We start from the raw sequence: 17,955 nt of genomic DNA, 5'->3' as shown, positions 1-17,955 counted from the left end.
GTCCTTTCAATGGCAGCCCCTACAATTTTAACAATTGTGTGTGTCTGTCTAACAAGGTTTGTGCTCGTGAGTAAGACAGGGACGTTGAAACAGTGTCCGGCTGCCCTCGGACCCCTTCGTTGCTGACCTCCCCGCTGTTGTCTCCACTTTTATTTCCAACTTTTTTCACATGGAAAATGTCAATTCTGATTGCTCTCCATTACTCTAGTCCACAGTTAATTGGTTTTACAAGCATGCTCTATTGATTTCTTTGTTCAGCATGGTTTGTTGTATCCCCAGTTCTTCTCAGTAAATGTCATGCTTTTCGTCGATTTTCAGTGTGTCGGTGGCTGCAGCCTCTTCACCCCGTACTTTGCCGTGACGTTGAGTTGCATCTCGGCGGATCCACTCCTCAAAGCACTGCCCCAGCTTCCCCAGCCCTGGAGAGCCACGGGGCCCCGCGCCGCCGTGGCACGGACCCCGCGCTGTTCGCCTCCACTTTGTGCACGCACGGGGACGTTTGCCTTGTTTTCAGCCTTGTTCCCTCTTCCCTTATCAATTATGTTAACGATAAAGGGTAAAGTCTTCAGTGCTACCAGAAATGGCTGAGGATGCAGCGAGACATCGGATTTAAAACAATTAATGTGCTCTTTAGCAAGTAGCTGTTATTTTGGAAAACACTGAGATGAACTAAATTATGCAGCTCTCTGATGCCAGGCTGGTCGACTTAGAAGTCCTGCGGTGCCTGGCCTGCCCGCGGGCAGTTCTGATTCTGCAGCCGGAGCGCAGACGTGGATCTTGCCGGTCTCTCTGCCGGATGGTTCCAGCTCATCCAACCTGGGAGCCCCGGAGCCCAGTATTTTTAGAAGTTTCTCCATCATCCGGTTCTTTCCACTCACTCCCCTGTGTGGTCTTCTCCCAGTCCAAGCGCAGCTTTCGGAGCCACTTTACTGCAGGCCCGGCTGCTCCCTGCGGCGCGGAGCTGCCACGGTCAACCCTGGGCGCCTGCTCGCCCCCTCCCGCCTCGAAGCCTGGGAACAAGCCACTTACTCCACTCCACACGTGGGGTGGGCCCCTGCTGCCGGCCCTGGTTACGCTGCGTGGGGGGCCCCTTGCAGGAGGAGGCTCAGTGCCCCCGGGAGCGCCGACGGGCCGGCGCGCAGCGAGGTACACGACGCAGCACGGGCGACCCGCGTGGGGCGGGTGTCGGGAGCTGAGGAGGCTCTGGAAGGCAGGTCTAGACACGCAGGGCCTGGGTCGTGAGGAGGAGGGGGTAGAGGGCGGCTTGACAGGCAGACGCGACCAGGCGGCTCAGCGTCCCGCAAAGCCTGCGACAGAGCGGGGTGCTGTGCTGGGCGCCACGGGCTTCGGCGGGGGCTCCGGGGAAGGCTCGAGCAGGAGGAGGGTGGCTTGGGGGTGGCACGGGCGATCCAGAGGCAGGGGCGCCGGTGGTCCCCGGGCCGTGGGACAGAGCCCCCAGGATGGGGGGTGCTGAGCTGGAGACCCCCGGGGTCCTCCCCACGTGGAACCACTGGAGCGCAGAGTGCGGCCGTCCGTTCTGGCGGCACCTGCCTGGCGCGGCCCGTGGGCCTGCGAGTGGAGCCTCTTGGCACCAGATGGCAATTATCCCTGCTGGTGGCCCTTCCTTCCCTCTCCTGAGACCCGGTGCCGTCGTAAACATCAATCCAGACACCGCACGCTTCGCCCGAGTTCGCGTTCTCCCTCTGGGGAGGAAAAGTTACTTTTGCCTGCGTGGCCTCCAGCGTGCGCGCCACCCGCCGAGCCCACGTCCTGCTGAGGCTCTGCTCTGCTGTGACCCGAGCTTGCGTCCGGGGCACTGGCGCTGTCCTCGCTAAACGGGAGGTGCTCTCCGCACGCCCCGCTGTCTCCAGCCTGCCTGGTGGCGAGGTTTTCCAGGAGTGCGGGAGGGACTTAGAGGTCAGGCCTCGCACGCAGGTGGCTGAGCCTCCTTGAGGATCCTCGGAGCCTTCAGAAGCCGCGCAGACAGCCCGGCGCGGCCCCTGTCGGTGCAGGCGTCGCGGGCTTCCTTCTGTCCTGCCTGTGCCCCCGTGGGGCAGTGGGAAGCGGACGGAGTGCCTGGCTGCCTTCGCGGAGGTGAACCAGGTGGCACCTCATGCCCTCGCCCGTCGGGGAGGTGACCCCTGCTGCAGGCAGACTGACCCCCCCCCGGTATGCAAACAAAACTCCCAAGGCCATTTCCTGTCATCAAGAACCCCGGGAGCTGCGTGGCTCCTGTCGTGGCCCCCGACGAGAAAGCACGCCTTTCCCCTTTTACTGAGGGTAATTTACTGGGGGCAGAGAAGTAAGAATTCACACTCGGCAGCGCACAAGGCCTTTCCTGGGTTGTGCACCCTCGTTGTGGTTTTGTTTGACCTCCTGGGTTTGGTGGATCCGCCAGGTGCTCTGCGGCAAGGACCGGCCTGTCCTTTCAGGTGTCGTCCCGTCCTGCCTGGCCGAGGCCTCACGCCCGGCGGCTGCTGGCCCGAGCACGTGGTGCCCTCGGCTCATTCACTGTTAGCGGGTCCCTGTATGATGAGCTCACGGCAGGTGAGGGGTTCAGGGCGCCACACACCATTTTTGCTCTTCCTATAAGTCAGTCTGTAATTATTAAAATTAGCAGGTGTCTTTTAAAAGTGGCTTCCGCCTTGGCCCCGTTTCTCCGTTAGTCGGCTCGCTGCTCTGCCAGGTCCAGGCAGCTGTGTCGTGTAGGCCGTTGGCCGCGGGTGGGACCAGAGAGAAGCAGCGGCTGGATCGCTTCGAGCTCATCGCCAGCGCGGAGCGCGCCGTGGTGGTTTAAGTCGCGCTGCGGCCGTGCGCGTCTAAGGCAAATGTCGGCCTCTTGGTGTATTGCTTTGGCAGCACCTCTCCCAGCACCCCAAGGCCCAGTGACCTGTGGCCGGCAGGTCCTCCCTGACACCCTGCAGCTGCCTGGCCCCTCAGTCTCCAGGACTGGTGACTTGTCCAGTCCAAGGCTGACCCTTCCAGCTAGAACAGGCTCAAATCCTCTGGATTAAGCCCAAATCTAATGGGCCAGAAGATGTCATAATGCAAATTTTGTCCTGCTCCAGAGCAGACGCTTGGTGGGATGATAATGTGAGTGTCTGCACTGAGTGCATCATGCCAGCCTTCCCTGATGCGTGTCCCTTCCGTTCCGTCTTCCCAGCTAAGCTCCTGGGAAGTGTATTCAGAGCCCCTGACGACCCCACGGTTGACCTTGACCTCAGGATGGCCTTGCTCTCCTGGTCCCTTTGCCATACGTGCATTTGTTTTTCAGCAGAGGTGTTTGACCTGAAAACTCTATACACTGACATAGTAAAGCAGCGTTATCTTACGAAAAGAAGGCGGCATGGAGACACGAAGAAGCCCGTGAAATGAAGGCGCTAACTCATCTTCGGGATTATGTCAGTGGAACTTGTTGAAAAGTAAGTCACAGCCGTGGCCTGTCCCGTTCCCCGCAGAGCCCACCTTCTACTTCGGGGCTGGTGAGTACGCGGTGGACGAGGGCGCCGGCCACGTGGACGTGCAGGTGTGGAGAGCGGGCACCGACCTGTCCCGGGCCTCGAGCGTCACCGTGCGGTCTCGGAAGGCGGGGCCTCCCTCTGCGGACGGTGAGTGGCTTCTCCTTCTTCTCCTCAAGGTGTTTCATTGTTGTAATTCACCGTCACACAAATGATTTTTTTCTGGTCAAATAAGGCTTTCTTTTTCTCACGTGGCAAGAGATCCAGAGGGAGGTGGTCGGGCTGGCCCGGAGATGACGGGTCACCAAGGACCAGACGCCCTGCCGTCCTGCTCTGTGGTCCTTAGCTGGGCTCTTGCCCTCTCAGCCACAAGACAGCTGCCCCCTTCCGGGTCTCTCACCCACATTCCAGGCAGGAAGCAAAGGGAAGGGCAAGGAGGAGGGGCTCATGCCTCCCCCGCCTCGACCCGCCCCTTTCTCTGAGGAAGGAAGCAGGTCCTGACGCTGTGAAAGCAGCCAGCTGAAGGTTCCTGTCCTGAGTGGGGCCCTGTGGTCACACAGCTGGGCTCTACCTCCTTCCATGCACAGGTGCGTTTGGGCCACGGGCGCGGGAACGAGGCTGTTGCTCAGGAATGATGCCCGAAGACGGCACATCCCACACGACTCTGTCCTCTGAACTTGGCAAACCCACCATTCCTGAACGTTCCGCCCCCCTCGTGCACGTCAGGGAACCTGCTGACAACGGGGTTGCCACTCACGCCGCACACGCAGCACCATCCTCACGGGACCCACGTGTCCCCGGGGACGGCAGATCCAAGGCGTCCTCCACCCTTCCTTGCACAAACAGCCTTTCCTCTTATTTAGATCATTAAGTCTAGGGCAAGCCCTTGGTTAGACTTCTCACTCCCTAAGGGACAGCGGTGCAGAGCCTCAGGCATGTGCACACGCCCGTGCACGACACCGTCACACACGTGATGTACAACACCGTCACACACACCCTGTATGACACCATCACACAGATGGTGCATTACACCATCACACACACGAAGTATGACACCATCACATTGTGCACAACACCGTCACACACACAGTACGTGACACTATCACACACGATGTACGACACCATCTCACACACCCTGTACAACACTGTCACACACACGGTGCACGACACTGTCACACACACCATGCATGACACCATCACACACACCTTGTAACCAGATTTTCGCATGTCCAATGGCTGTTACGCTTTGCGGTTTTCTTCAAAAGCACTGTTCAGCACAGGTGAGAATCATGAGCAACAGAAAAAGTGCTTAGCCCTATTCCTAAAGCTGACAGGAAATGCTGTGATTTCCACCAATTAACTGGGTTAAATTTTGTAATATGTGAAATCATGTCTGAGAAAATATCCTTATCATTTGCTACATGAATTGGATTATGACACATATCCAATATTTTCCTTTGTAACTCTATCATTTCTAGAGAGATATTACTTTTATGGCTTAATAAATGATTCTTAATTTTTCTCAATTCTATATCGGATGAATTATAAGCAAGAGGAGTAATACAAAAGTTGCTTTCATTCCAATCACATTTCAATCCCCTTAACAAGTTTAAATTATACAATTGATCTCCAATATGCAAAACAGGCAATTCTAAATCATTAACCCAATTATTTAACTGTTCATCAATGTGCTCTTGGCTATGCCACAAATCACTAGCATTTTTGTGCCAATCATGCACCTATTGTTGAGTCTGAACCGTCTCATGCAAGGCGACGGCAGGTTGCAGCAGCTGTGATGATTCCAATCAGTCCCATTATACTAATTATTAGGAGCCCAATAAATCTTTTTGTCCGTTTCAGGATTTCTTGTGCCATGTGAAGCAATAGCTGCATTTCAGGTGATGACTGCCATATTCGGTTCATTTGGACGGGAGTCCATATACCTTGTCGTCTTCTGGCCATTGTGATGGTGTCTCTGTCCTGCAACACACTTTCTGACAGACATGTATACAAGGCACCATCTTTATAAAACAGGGCATTATCTTTTATAGTTATTTTTCCAGTAATGAATATGAAAAGATCCCTGACACATGCTTTCAGTTGAAATTGTAGATATTGACCTGTTTGACTGTAATTACCAATCCATTCATAAGTCGGGGCAATTCCAAGACATACTTTCCACAAGTTTTTATGTATGTTAAGATTATAGGGGTCATTAATTCAAGGGGTTAGTAACCATTTTCCTTTACATTTCCAAATAGTAAAATTGTTAGTATATACCACTTGTTCACCCAAGAATAGAGATCTGAAAAAGGATATTGCCTATTACTAACTCGTTGACCCTTGTTCTTAAGTCCATACCATATAGATCTGCCGTTACATTCTTTGGGGGTCTCCACAGGAACTCTTTCCCACACTGTTCCTTAGGAATCATTAAAACGACAGATCCTCTTCCTATATGGCATTCCTGCCATCCCGCTCTCTCTTCGCGTTCTCGGGGTGGACAATTATGATTTTGCTTTTTAGTTACGAAAGAATTCTGTGAGGGAAACAAAGTTATTAATAATTTGGTACCATTGCTTTTCATGATAACCACAGTCCAATTTTTTGTTTGCATGCAAGGGGGACTTTTTCCAATACATAATGGTCTATGATAAAAAGGAAGGGTAAGATGATGTATTTCCTTCCCTTCATCAGGTTTAAAGGGTAGTCTGTCATCTATAGGCCCAGGAAACACATGTGTTTTATTCAAAAATATATGAAATGATGAGTCTCTACTCGCAGAGCCCCTGATCCCAGCTCTCTCGTTCTCTCTCTCTCTCTCTCTCTCTCTCTCTCTCTCTTTCTTTCTTTCTCTCTTTCTTTCTTTCTCTCTTTCTTCTTTCTCTCTTTCTTTCTTTCTCTCTTTCTCTCTCTCTTTCTCTCTCTTTCTCTCTTTCTCTTGCTCTCTTTCTCTTGCTCTCTTTCTTTCTCTCTTTCTCTCTTTCTTTCTCTCTTTCTTTCTTTCTCTCTCTCCCTCCCTCCCTCCCTCCCTTCCTCTCTCTCTCCCTCCCTCCCTTTCTCTCTCTCTCTCCCTCCCTCCCTCCCTTCCTCTCTCTCTCCCTCCCTCCCTTTCTCTTTCTCTCTCCCTCCCTCCCTCCCTTCCTCTCTCTCTCTCCCTCCCTCCCTCCTTTTCTCTCTCTCTCTCCTCCCTCCCTCCCTCCCTTCCTCTCTCTCTCTCCTCCCTCCCTCCCTCCCTTCCTCTCTCTCTTTCTCCTCCCTCCCTCCCTCCCTTCCTCTCTCTCTTTCTCCTCCCTCCCTCCCTCCCTTCCTCTCTCTCTTTCTCCTCCCTCCCTCCCTCCCTTCCTCTCTCTCTTTCTCCTCCCTCCCTCCCTCTCTCTCTCTCTTTCTTTCTTTCTTTTTCTTTCACTCTCCTTTTTCTCTTTCTCTCATTCCCAATACCCTTCGGGTCCAAATCTCCGACATCTGGTGCCCCATGTTGGGAGATTTGGACCCGAGGGTATCGGGAATGAGAGAAGAGAAAAAGGAGAGTGAAAGAAAGAGAAAGAAAGAAAGAACAAGAAAGAAAGAACGAGAGAGGTGGGATCAGGGGGTCTGCGAGTAGAGACTCATCAGACAACTTTATCGTTTACAAGGGGCTCTCTAAATACCCCAGTCTACCTGACAACAAGCAGCAACACTCAGTGAACTATTAGCATTACGAAGGAACTCTAAGGAACTCAAGATCTTATCTCGAGGTACAAAGTCTAAGTGTTCTATTTACTACAAAAGCTATGTGCTCATCTTTTCTTTTAGCCTTTAACAGCTTCATACTGTTTTCCGGGAACTCTTTTTTTTAAAGATGTATTTTATTTTATTTATTTCTCTCCCCATCCCCCCCCCACCCCAGTTGTCTATTCTCTGTGACCATTTTGCTGCATGTTGTTCTTTTTGTCCACTTCTGTTGTTGTCAGCTGCACGGGAATCTGTGTTTCTTTTTGTTGCGTCATCTTGTTGTGTCAGCTCTCCGTGTGTGCAGCGCCCTGGGCAGGCTGCATTTTCTTTCGCGCTGGGTGGCTCTCCTTATGGGGCGCACTCCTTGCGTGTGGGGCTCCCCTACGCGGGGGACACCCCTGCGTGGCACGGCACTCCTTGCACGCGTCAGCACTGCGCATGGGCCAACTCCACACGGGTCAAGGATGCCCGGGGTTTGAACCGCGGACCTCCCATGTGGTAGACGGACGCCCTAACCACTGGGCCAAGTCCGCTTCCCCGGGAAGCATAGCCATGGAAACCACAAATCTCTCCTTGGAAGATCACTGTGCCTCAGTTTCCAACACTGTACAATACCGTCACACACACCATGGACGACACCGTCACACACACTGTGCACGACACCGTCACACACACTGTGCACGACACTGTCACACACAGTGCATGACATCACACACACCCTGTACGACACGAGGCCCAAGGACTGCGAGCGCGGGCACTGCAGGGACGTCTGCCCACGGCAGGGCTCTGTCTTCAGAGAGCCTCATCTTCAGCTGCCCCGGGCGCGGTGGAGCCACTGACTGCAGGTCTCTACCCCGTGGTCTGAAAAACACGGAACCCAAGACGATGCGCCCTTGAGGAGGGGCTGGCTCTGCTGGGGTGCGTGGGTGGAGGGGAAGGGCTGGGAAGTTTCTGCTGAACTGTGTGGCTCAGACCAGCAGCCACAGAACAAAGCAGGACCTTCTACTGTGTCTCCAGAAAAGACGTGGAGACATCCCAGTTAACACAGCTTTACACTCCCGTGTTTCTGATGTGATTCAGATCACCACGCGTCTGACGGCCAGGCTGGCTGAGAGCTGGCTTCCACGAGCTCCCCCTCCTTTCGTAGAACCCGGCACCTGCATCGACGCTAGTTTTGTCTCCTCACAACCAACCTGGGCCCTATCCAGGACAGCGTGGAGGCTGTGTGTGCACACATGTGCACCACGTGGGCCTGCGTGTCATGGGTCAGAGGCTCCGCGATGCCCCTGACATGGAGGGAGCCGACAGCTCGGCCGTGCCCGCGCTGGAGCGAAGGACACGGGCGCCTCACCTGCTCTCGGTCCCCTGCTGTGGATTTCAGTTGATACCGTTTTTTTCCCCAGTCTCAACTGGTGTGTCTTTTCACTTACTGTGCTGCTTTTTTTAGCCCTTAAGTGACCCATATTCTACCTTACTTAGTCTGAGTGTTTGTTTTCTAGAGCCTTAAATGCCGTTTTTTCTCTTAGTCTTCCAATCCGTGTGCGGCTGTGCCCTGGGAAGCCGTCGTTGTCATCAGCGTCCCCGCACTCTTACCTCGATTTCACCAGGGGTCCTCGGGGAGGAAGGGCGCCGGGCGCCCGTGGAGGGGCAGTACTAGAGGCCGCCTGTGGCACTGTCAGAGAGCAAGCGGGGAAGTCACATTTACTAGGACTTGTTTTCCATCACAAAATTCATCTTAAGTTCAAACACTGCCAAAAGGTACACGTGGCTGAAAACAGCTGACAAAGCCAAAAAACGATGAGGAGCACAAGTCAGAAAGCTGAAAAATAGCTAACCCAGCGTTACCCCCTGGGCACACAGTAAGCTCAGGCCTGAGCGCCTCGATCACCACACAAGCTCTTGCATTCATTACAGGTACTTTTCTCTAGTATCGTCTTGTCTGTTTTCTTTTTTTTTTAAGGAATTATAAATTCTTCTAATAGTTTGAGTCTCATTTTTTTAAATTCAGTTAATCCCCAACCGAGTCATTCTGTTACTGTCGCAGCGGGAACAGACTACGTGGGAATCAGTCGCGTTTTGGACTTTGCACCTGGGGTCGACATGCAGCCCGTCCGTGTGTCCATCCTGGACGACCTTGGGCAGCCGGTGCTGGAGGGAGTGGAGAGGTTTGAGCTGGTGCTGCGCATGCCAGCGAACGCCGCGCTCGGGGAGCCCAGCAGAGCCACCGTGTCCATCAGCGACGTCGCCTCGGACCGTGAGTGCCTCTGGGTTTCGTAGTGGCCCGTGAAACGGCGTGCCGGGGCTTACAGTGAAATCAGGATGGACCACCTCCTCCGGACGGCCTCAGGAGATGCGTTCAGGTCTCTGAAGCAGGGTGGCGCCCGTTTCCCTGGTCTGCCCCGACACTGGTGTCCAGGAACTCGCGGTTCACGGGCACAGCCTGGCGGAGTGCCCGCTCGGGGCCGCTGGAGCTCTCCGCACTTCCCAACAGAAGACACACGCATCTCCTTAGGCCAGGCACTCCGCATCGTCCTGAGGCAGCCGGGAGCAGGACACGTGGGCAAGCGTCGGAGCACCCTTCAGCCGGGGAGGCGGGCAGAGCCTGGTGCGGCTGTCGGCGGGGTCGGGCGTAGCTGGCCCGGCCAGGGGTCACCTGACGGGCGTCTGCAGGCTCCTTGGGGACATCCCCACCATGGCTAGATAAGCTGTTCTTCCAGCTACCAAGAAATTCTGAAAAGCTCAGAATTTTCCTTTATAGCAAAAGCTCCAGCTATAGAAACCCTGAAGGCTCTGGTTTCACCCAATTCCTATCCCTGCCCCACAAAATAGGCGGAGGAAAACTTAAAGATAAGGAAATCAAAATGATAGAGAGGATAGCGAATTGCTCAAGGACAAAACACTGGCCTGTGACAGAACGGAGACTCAGGGTGACCTCTTCTCACGGCTGTCCCACGGGTGTTTCCATTAAACCTTACGTTCTGGAATGCGATTTCCTAAGGGAAACTCCTGGCCACGTGGAGCCACGTGTTTGTGTGTTTTCAGTGCCCACGATGCAGTTTAGGGAGCATGTACATATGGCCACGTGGAGCCACATGTTTGTGTTTTCAGTGTCTATGATGCAGTTTAGAGAGTGTGTACATATGGCCACGTGGGGCCACGTGTTTGTGTTTTCAGTGCCCACGATGCAGTTTAAGGAGCGCGTATACACTGGCCACGAGAAGGACGGGCAGGTCGTCGCGACAGTCCAGAGGACGGGAGACCTCCAGCACGGCTCTTCCGTGAGGTGCTACACGCGGCAGGGGTCTGCGCAGGTGATGGCGGACTTCGAGGAGCGCCCCAACACTGACCACTCCCTGGTCACGTTCCTCCCCGGTGAGCCTGGCCTGGGGGCTCTTACTTGGAATTTAGCGAGAACCACATATGGGGAAACGCGAGTTCCCTGAGCCACTCGCTGCTGAGCTTCCGTGTGCAGCGGGCGGTCGTGGGCGAGGCTGCCGCGGTTCAGGGGCGCCCTGGTGGGTGCGGTGCGCGCACCCACTGGGGAAGGCCTGGGAGACGCGCGCAGCTCAAGGTGCTGGGTTGGTGCTTAATGTGTGCATGACAGACATGAACACGCGCATTTATACGGATCCAGAGCCTTAAAATGTTACCACTATGACCAGCGATTGTACTTATGCGAACATATTCTTTAAAGACGAGAATTGTGAGGAAAGGTTTCCTTATATAGGATGCTTATCACACATTTATTTACAGTAATAGAAGTTTGAACACAAACAAACGGCCAAGAAAGGACAATTATTTATTTGCACAGCCCTACATTGGTGTGTTTTGTAGCCACTGAACTGTTTTAGAGAATGGCTAACGAGAGGGGGTGACGGGAGGTGGCGTATCCTCAGGAGACAAGTGCGCCTGCTGGTTAGACGTTCTGGGTCCAGTGCTCCAAGGTGGAAGTTAGTCGTCCTGGAAACGAGTACTGCAGCCGGGTTAATGGTGACCACACGGCACAGAGCTGGTAACTTGGCGAGAAGTTCTTAGACAGAACTACTCCTGCTCCTTCTCCCTGCTTCCTCAGAGACAGGCAGCAGGCTTCCCCGCACCAGACCTGGGCTCAGCAGGTCCATCCAGAAGCCCTCACAAGGGCTGGTCATGCCGGGCCGTTCCCGTGCAGCCGAGAAAGAAACGTCTTGCTCTTGAGGAGCCTGTGCTCCAGTGGGAAGAAACCATGAATTCCTGTGACCACGTCCAGGGGGCCATGGCATGGCAGGGGGCCTGGCAGGGCCGTGGCTGGGCCGTGGCTGGGCCGTGGCTGGGCCATGCAGGTGCTGCCACAGCCACCTGGACGGCAGGTCCTCCTTCTGTGCGTCCGGCCCACCCTGGGCCCAGGAGGCCACCGACCGGCTTCCTCTCACTGTGCTCCAACATCCAATTCGCTTTTATAAAATAAGACTTAAACCAGAAAAGTCAGTCCTGGAGAAGTAAAAACGGCAGACCAAGACAATTTCTGTATTGAAGTTTTATGTCATTATGGTTTTAACTTGAACTTCATGAAGTATTGGCCCCACTCTCTATGAAAACGTGAAAGAGAACCTTTGTAAGGACTTCACATTAGCCCCCCGCCCTCCTGCAGCTGGCCAGGCCCCACGGGGCACCCAGAACCGGCACTCCACTCTCCAGGCCCATGACCAGCCTCACCTCGGCACAGGGCTCTTCGTGCGCCAGGTAGTGAGGCGCCACCTGCTTCCCGCCACTGCCACGGGGGCCAGTCAAAGCCCGTCCTCCCCGAGGGCAGACCCCCAGGCCGCGAGGGATATGGGCAGTCCCACGACCCCCGGGGCCGGAGGGTCTCTGGCTTTCCAGGAGCAGGGCCCAGGGCAGGGGCAGGCGCGCTGGCCACGCACGTCGCGTGCAGGCCCCTCAGCTCCCAAGGCTCCAGGCTGGCGGCTGCGGTCCCCTTTCTGGCCGTGGCGTGCTGGACGGTGCTGGACGGTGCCTCTCTGTTGTCCCAGGGGAGACGGAGAAGCCCTGTGTCCTGCAGCTGATGGACGACGCCGTCCACGAGGAGCGGGAGGAGCTCCGGCTGGTGCTGGGCTCCCCACGGGGCAGCTCGCCCCACGGGGCGGCCATCGGCGGGCACAACGAAGCCCTGATACGGATCCTCGACGACGCCGACCGTAAGAAAAAATCCACTTCGGGTCCAGCAGGGGGGACTCGGGAAGAGCCCCTCTTCTAAAGCAGTTGAGAAACAGGAAAGGGTACGACGGGGAGAGCAGGATACCCTTAGGCCGGGCCAGCTGGCCTGGAGGGCTCAGCTCACACCCAGACACAGACCCCAGGCCTGGCCCTCCGCCCACCACGTCGTCTGGGCAACAGCCTGTCCTTCCTCTCCTGCCGCCCGCTTTCGGGGCCGGTGACGTGTAGGGCAGGTCGGAGCAGCAGAGGCGTGTCCTCGGGGGTGGTCAGCTCCCAAGGAGGGCCGCGCCCCTCGGTGTCCACAGGAACAGACGCGGGGGGCGCGGGGAAAGAACTTTCCTTCCTAACAGTTCATTCGTCCACGTTTCACCCAATTTTAGGGGCCATTATTAAATTTGGAGAAACCAAGTTCAGTGTCAGTGAACCCACAGAACCAGGGCAGTCGGTGGTTGTCAGAGTCCCGGTGATCCGCCAAGGAGACGCTTCGAAAGTGTCAGTCGTGAGGGTCCACACCAAGGACGGGTCGGCGACCTCGGGGGAGGACTACCACCCCGTGTCGGAAGGTACGGGCCGGGGCCTGCGGGTGTCCTGGGCAGAGGAGAGGGACGGCCAGCTGGAGCGGCGGCCTCCGCGGAGCAGCCAGGCCCGTGGCCAGCCCCCGGGCTTTCCTCTCTGATCCAGGCCGCGTGTGTTGGGATTCAGGGAGGTTTTGAGTGGGCCTGCTGGGTGACGCTCTGCTCTGAGTTTAACTTTCAACAGGTTTTACCCTCATTACGGTAATCAGATCTAAATAAAAATTTATAATACATGGAAAAAGTACACGGTAGCTGGAGTGATAGCCTGCTTTAGTTTACAGAGCACCAGCAATCTAAAACTCCTGGCTGGAAAATTTTGCGTTGATGGAGGACATGAGAAGGGGTAAAGTACCAGCCCTGGGGCCCATGGCTTTCCTGGGCTCAGGAAGGAGCCTATGAGGAAGCCCCCACTTTGCCTCCAGCCCATTTTGGCTTTGGATTTCTCAGGAGTTCTCCCCCCTTGGATGTTTCTCAGGCATTCAGCATAATGTAGGCCTGAAGCTAAGTCTGCAAATGGCTTTGAGTTCTGCGTCTCCTCGGTGTTCCCAGTTTCCTGCCCACCACGGCAGCGCGCAGGCGTTCTCCCACTCCTAGAGCCCCAGGTGTTCTCACAGGGAACTCGTGAGCAAAATCCAGACAAGTCACTGATTGGTATTACCGAATCAGTAATAAAGTCAATGAGACAGTGGACAAAAAGAGAACCTTCTACAAAGAAGCCTGTATTTCCTTTGCAAATATAGTAAACATACAGGCATCGGAGTCTTCCTCAGGGAAGACAGACACAACAGGACAAATACTGTATGGTTGCGCTGTTATGAGCTGTACTCACTGTGAACTCAGCAAGTCAGTAACTAGAATATAGATCAACAGAAAATAGCGGGGCAGAGAATGGAAAGCTAAGGGTTAATCTGTGCAGAACTGTTAAATTGGTTGTAAATCTTTGGAAATGAATAGAAATGGTGGCAGCATATCACGGGTGTTTGTAAGAACCAGTGCTACTGTAGGGGCAGGACAGCATGCCTAAGGTCGTGCGTTACTATATTACGAGAAGGAAAGATAAAAACCGTAACCTGGGACTGTGTAAAACCTCATGTAGGACAAAAAACAAAACACAAAGTCTTCCTCAGATTACTTTCTATATGAGGAATGATAATATATGTGAAATAAATAACAGAATCAAAGAGGATCAAAAAAGAAAAGTGATCATCTACTAAGTTATAGTAGATGCTTTATAATGATTAGTACATGAAGGAAAAACCTGCTAAACATTGACAGTATGACCTATAACAGAATAGGTTTTCTTACAAATAAAATTTATTATTTTTGTTAAAACACGAACAAAATCATTCCCATGTAGTGAACTGACAGATGAGTCAGAAGAAAGTTGAAGAACATTGGACTGACCTTGTGCCTTTTCTCTCATAAATTTCGACATGCTCTTTACGTTTACTATAAAGATTTAACTAATATTTTCTGAAACATACACCGATTCCTACTTTGATGGTCCAAAATAAGGTCAGCCCTTAGCAAATAAACAGAAAAAAATTAAGTAAAAGTTGGAATATTTTTTGTGCTCCAAAAGTGTACGTGACAGATAAAGACAAAGTGATTGGAGAAAACTTAACTATATTCTAGCAAGTGTGCAGTGAGAAAACAAGAACTTAAATATCTAAAATAAACACTTGAGTGTTTTAACGTCTTGGAGATTGTAACAGTGTAACTCCGGGTGTGGCAACACCCTGCACGCCTGCAGGGCTAAGGCGGCGTGAAGGCTCTGAGCCCGGGGAAGGGGAGGGAGCGATGAAGGAACCCGCCCCAGGGAGGCGGTTCCCGGAGCCTCTTGCCCTGCAAGGAGGTGCAGAAGAATCCGGACCCGCTAGAAACTGGTCTGTGAGCAGAAGCCCATGCAGGTCAAGCCAGACGAGCTGCAGGCCAGACCAGCCCCGGTTTTCCTCCCCCAGCCGGGACCCCGAGGCCCCTGGGGAGTTTCGAGGCAGCCACGAGAGCCTGGAGGAAAAGGGCGGCCGTGGAAGGCCGACCCAGGGCGAGAAGGCGCGTCTCCAGAGTGGCTCACCCAGCCATCCAGGTTTAAAGGGCTGATCATCATCATAACTTGATAAAAAAAATAGGAGGAGGAAACGAAAAGTACCTTTTCTACTGCCAGACTTGAAAGGATTTAGAATTTAGAATTTAAATGATTGAATTGTAATTAGCAGTATGGTCAGCTGCTTAATCATGAGATCAAGAAAATCAACTAACTTGTACTGTTTTACGAATTCTGAAATAAATAATTAAAATTTTAAAAGAGATTCCTTTTCATGAAAAGGAAGCTTTTCTTTTTAGTGAGGAGGGACAATGGTGAGGGAAAATAGCTCACTAACAACTTCTAAAATACTTTCCTAAGTTTCCAAGAGCAGCAGCAACTAAAGAAGTAATTAAGAAATATAATCTGATATTATATTAAACAATTTTGTATCCACAATAATTTTGCACCCAGCTTTCTCCATACATACCTAAGTTAAATACCATTCACACTCAACTGTGGAAATTCTGAGGAGTGAAAGGTGAGTTTGTCTACTTATGTCCTGGTTTAGAATCGCTCATCATCCATACTGCACTTTTCAAACTACGGGTCAGGAAATCACTTTAGGAACTTACGATTAGAATTTTCTTTCAAATGAAATAGAATAGAAAAGATTAGAGTGCAACACATGCAGTAAGAGTAAGTAATATTTGTTAAACTTTTGATTCACTTTTATTCACACTCAACACAAACACCCACACCCACACAAACACAAAGAAATATGCTGGGCCACTACGTAAAATGCATTTCCAATTGTGGGTCCCAGTCAGAAAAGCTTTCCATAATCTTTCCAACCTTTTCACGCTCATCTGTAAAACGTTTAAATCTGTGGTTTTGCGTTTCTAGAAATTGAGTTTAAGGAAGGAGAAACCCAGCACCTTGTTGAAATTGAGATAGTGTTCGATGGTGTGAGAGAGATGAGAGAGGCCTTCACTGTCCATCTAAAGCCTGATGAAAATATGATAGCAGAGACCCAGGTAAGTAACAGAACTTTAAGTCAAGTCATGGCAGCGCTCTATCAGAGAAAATGCATGTAAACAACCACAGAATGCACAATAAAGCAAGGGGCTTTGTGCATGCCCACAAATTCCTTTTCACCTCCTAAATAAATTTTGTTCTGACTAGATCTTAGTCAAGAAATTCTTACCTCTTTCTCTGAAGAACCCTCTTTGTAGTAACTGAAGGACTCAGGTCACTGGGCCGTGTACCGGGCCTCGTATACGTCCCACTTGTAGCCGCACTTAGGGTTAATCTCCAGCAGGAAGCATCATCTGGGCACAGAGACTCCTCAACTCAGTAACGCGCCATTAAAATACACAGTTTAGCCCACAGGAGTTATCAGCCCCAATTCCCATCCGTCCCTCAGAATCTGGTATCAAGAAACCTCCTTGACCAAATGATTAGAGTCCTAATATTTATTTCCTGTGTTTCTCTAATTTATATTGTCTCATCAGCCAGATTTTCTTCAAAGTAAGCATAAATTTTCATGCAACTTTGACCATTACACCTGAAGGAATTTTTAGAACTATACATCATTTTAGGAACAGACCAATTCTTAAAATATCTGTGCTTAAATTTACTGTATTTTCTTTATTATTTGTTTCATTACTAGTGTGAAGTAAAATTGGGGAGATTTTTTTTCCCTTGAAAAATGTTATTTAGTAATCTTTACTACTTGATGGTGTTTGCTACAGAGCCTGGCTTTTTTTTCAAGTCTTATTTAGAATTCAAGAAGTATGGGCAGAAAATCTTTATCAAACATGTATTCACAGGTGTCAATCACATTTATAAAATGAGCCCTTTATTATTATTTTTATGGAGTGTTGTGTTAAGCTCTTTTGGGTAAAGGACCAGAGATTTGCTCAAACTACCTCTAGTGATAAAGGCTCCTTGTAAGAACACCTGTAAATAGAGGCCAAGAAACTGAACCGGAGCTGGAGGGCTAGTCCAGAACAGGTGCTCCCACGGCACAGGTGTCCCCGCCTCCCCTGGCCCTTTAGAGCCAGGTGCTCCCACGGCACAGGTGTCCCCGCCTCCCCTGGCCCTTTAGAGCCAGGTGCTCCCACGGCACAGGTGTCCCCGCCTCCCCTGGCCCTTTAGAGCCAGGTGCTCCCACGGCACAGGTGTCCCCGCCTCCCCTGGCCCTTTAGAGCCAGGTGCTCCCACGGCACAGGTGTCCCTGCCTCCCCTGGCCCTTTAGAGCCAGGTGCTCCCACAGCACAGGTGTCCGCTCCTCCTCTGGCCTCGGCACAGCTTCTCCCTCTGCGTTTGCTTCCAGCTGTGCCTTCGGGTCCCTGCTCGTTGGTTTTCTTTCACTAGCATCTGCCTCTTCTTGGCCCACACCACACGTGGCTGCATTCTGCCTTCTCTCTCGAGGGCTCTCAGCTTCCTTCCCACTATCAGCTAACTGAGTCTTCCCAAGCCACGTTTAACCACTGTCAACGCTGCATTAACGAGGGGCCCAAAAGACCCTGCACCACGGGCCTGGCTTTGGACAGCCACCCTCGCGGGTCCATCAGACACGTGCGGCGAGGGCCGACCGCTTCGCGGCAACGAGGCTGGGGGTGGCGGGCATCCTGCAACAGTCCTGTGTGAAAAAGCACCGAAAGAGGCTCCCCAACAGCCAGTGGCAATGTCCTTCTCCTTCCAGATGACCAAAGCCATCGTGTACATAGAAGAAGGGGGCAGCGTGGCAGATGTCACTTTTCCTTCTGTCCCTCAAGTCGTGTCCCTGTTGGTGTACGATGACACTTCCCGGGCAGCAGACAGTGCTGGGCCCGTGCCGGGGTACCCCGTTGTCTGTGTCACGGTGAGTAGAAAATTGGTGAATCCGAGGAAAATTGTAAAGGAATTAAAATAATTGCAAACTTGAACAGTATTGACTTTGTCATGAAGAAATAAAAGTAGAAAAATATTGCAGGGTTTAAGCTTTGAA

The 17,955-nt window shown here is 52.3% G+C and overlaps 1 protein-coding gene across 1 annotated transcript in view; it reads left to right on the top strand.

Moving 5' to 3' along the window:
- The window catches only part of FREM2 (FRAS1 related extracellular matrix 2), a 158,850-nt gene that overhangs the window by 115,697 nt on the left and 25,198 nt on the right, over positions 1–17,955 (top strand). The window contains 7 exon segments of the mRNA XM_058276918.1: positions 3,459–3,608; positions 9,217–9,426; positions 10,347–10,544; positions 12,179–12,343; positions 12,743–12,925; positions 15,867–15,997; positions 17,671–17,829. Of these exon segments, the coding sequence (XP_058132901.1) occupies positions 3,459–3,608; positions 9,217–9,426; positions 10,347–10,544; positions 12,179–12,343; positions 12,743–12,925; positions 15,867–15,997; positions 17,671–17,829 (1,196 nt within the window).

This window comes from Dasypus novemcinctus, chromosome 15 (genome assembly GCF_030445035.2).
Source record: "Dasypus novemcinctus isolate mDasNov1 chromosome 15, mDasNov1.1.hap2, whole genome shotgun sequence".
Taxonomy (NCBI): Eukaryota; Metazoa; Chordata; class Mammalia; order Cingulata; family Dasypodidae; genus Dasypus; species Dasypus novemcinctus.
The sequence above is the reverse complement of the archived record's forward strand: the minus strand, read 5'-3'. Positions and strand labels throughout refer to the sequence as shown.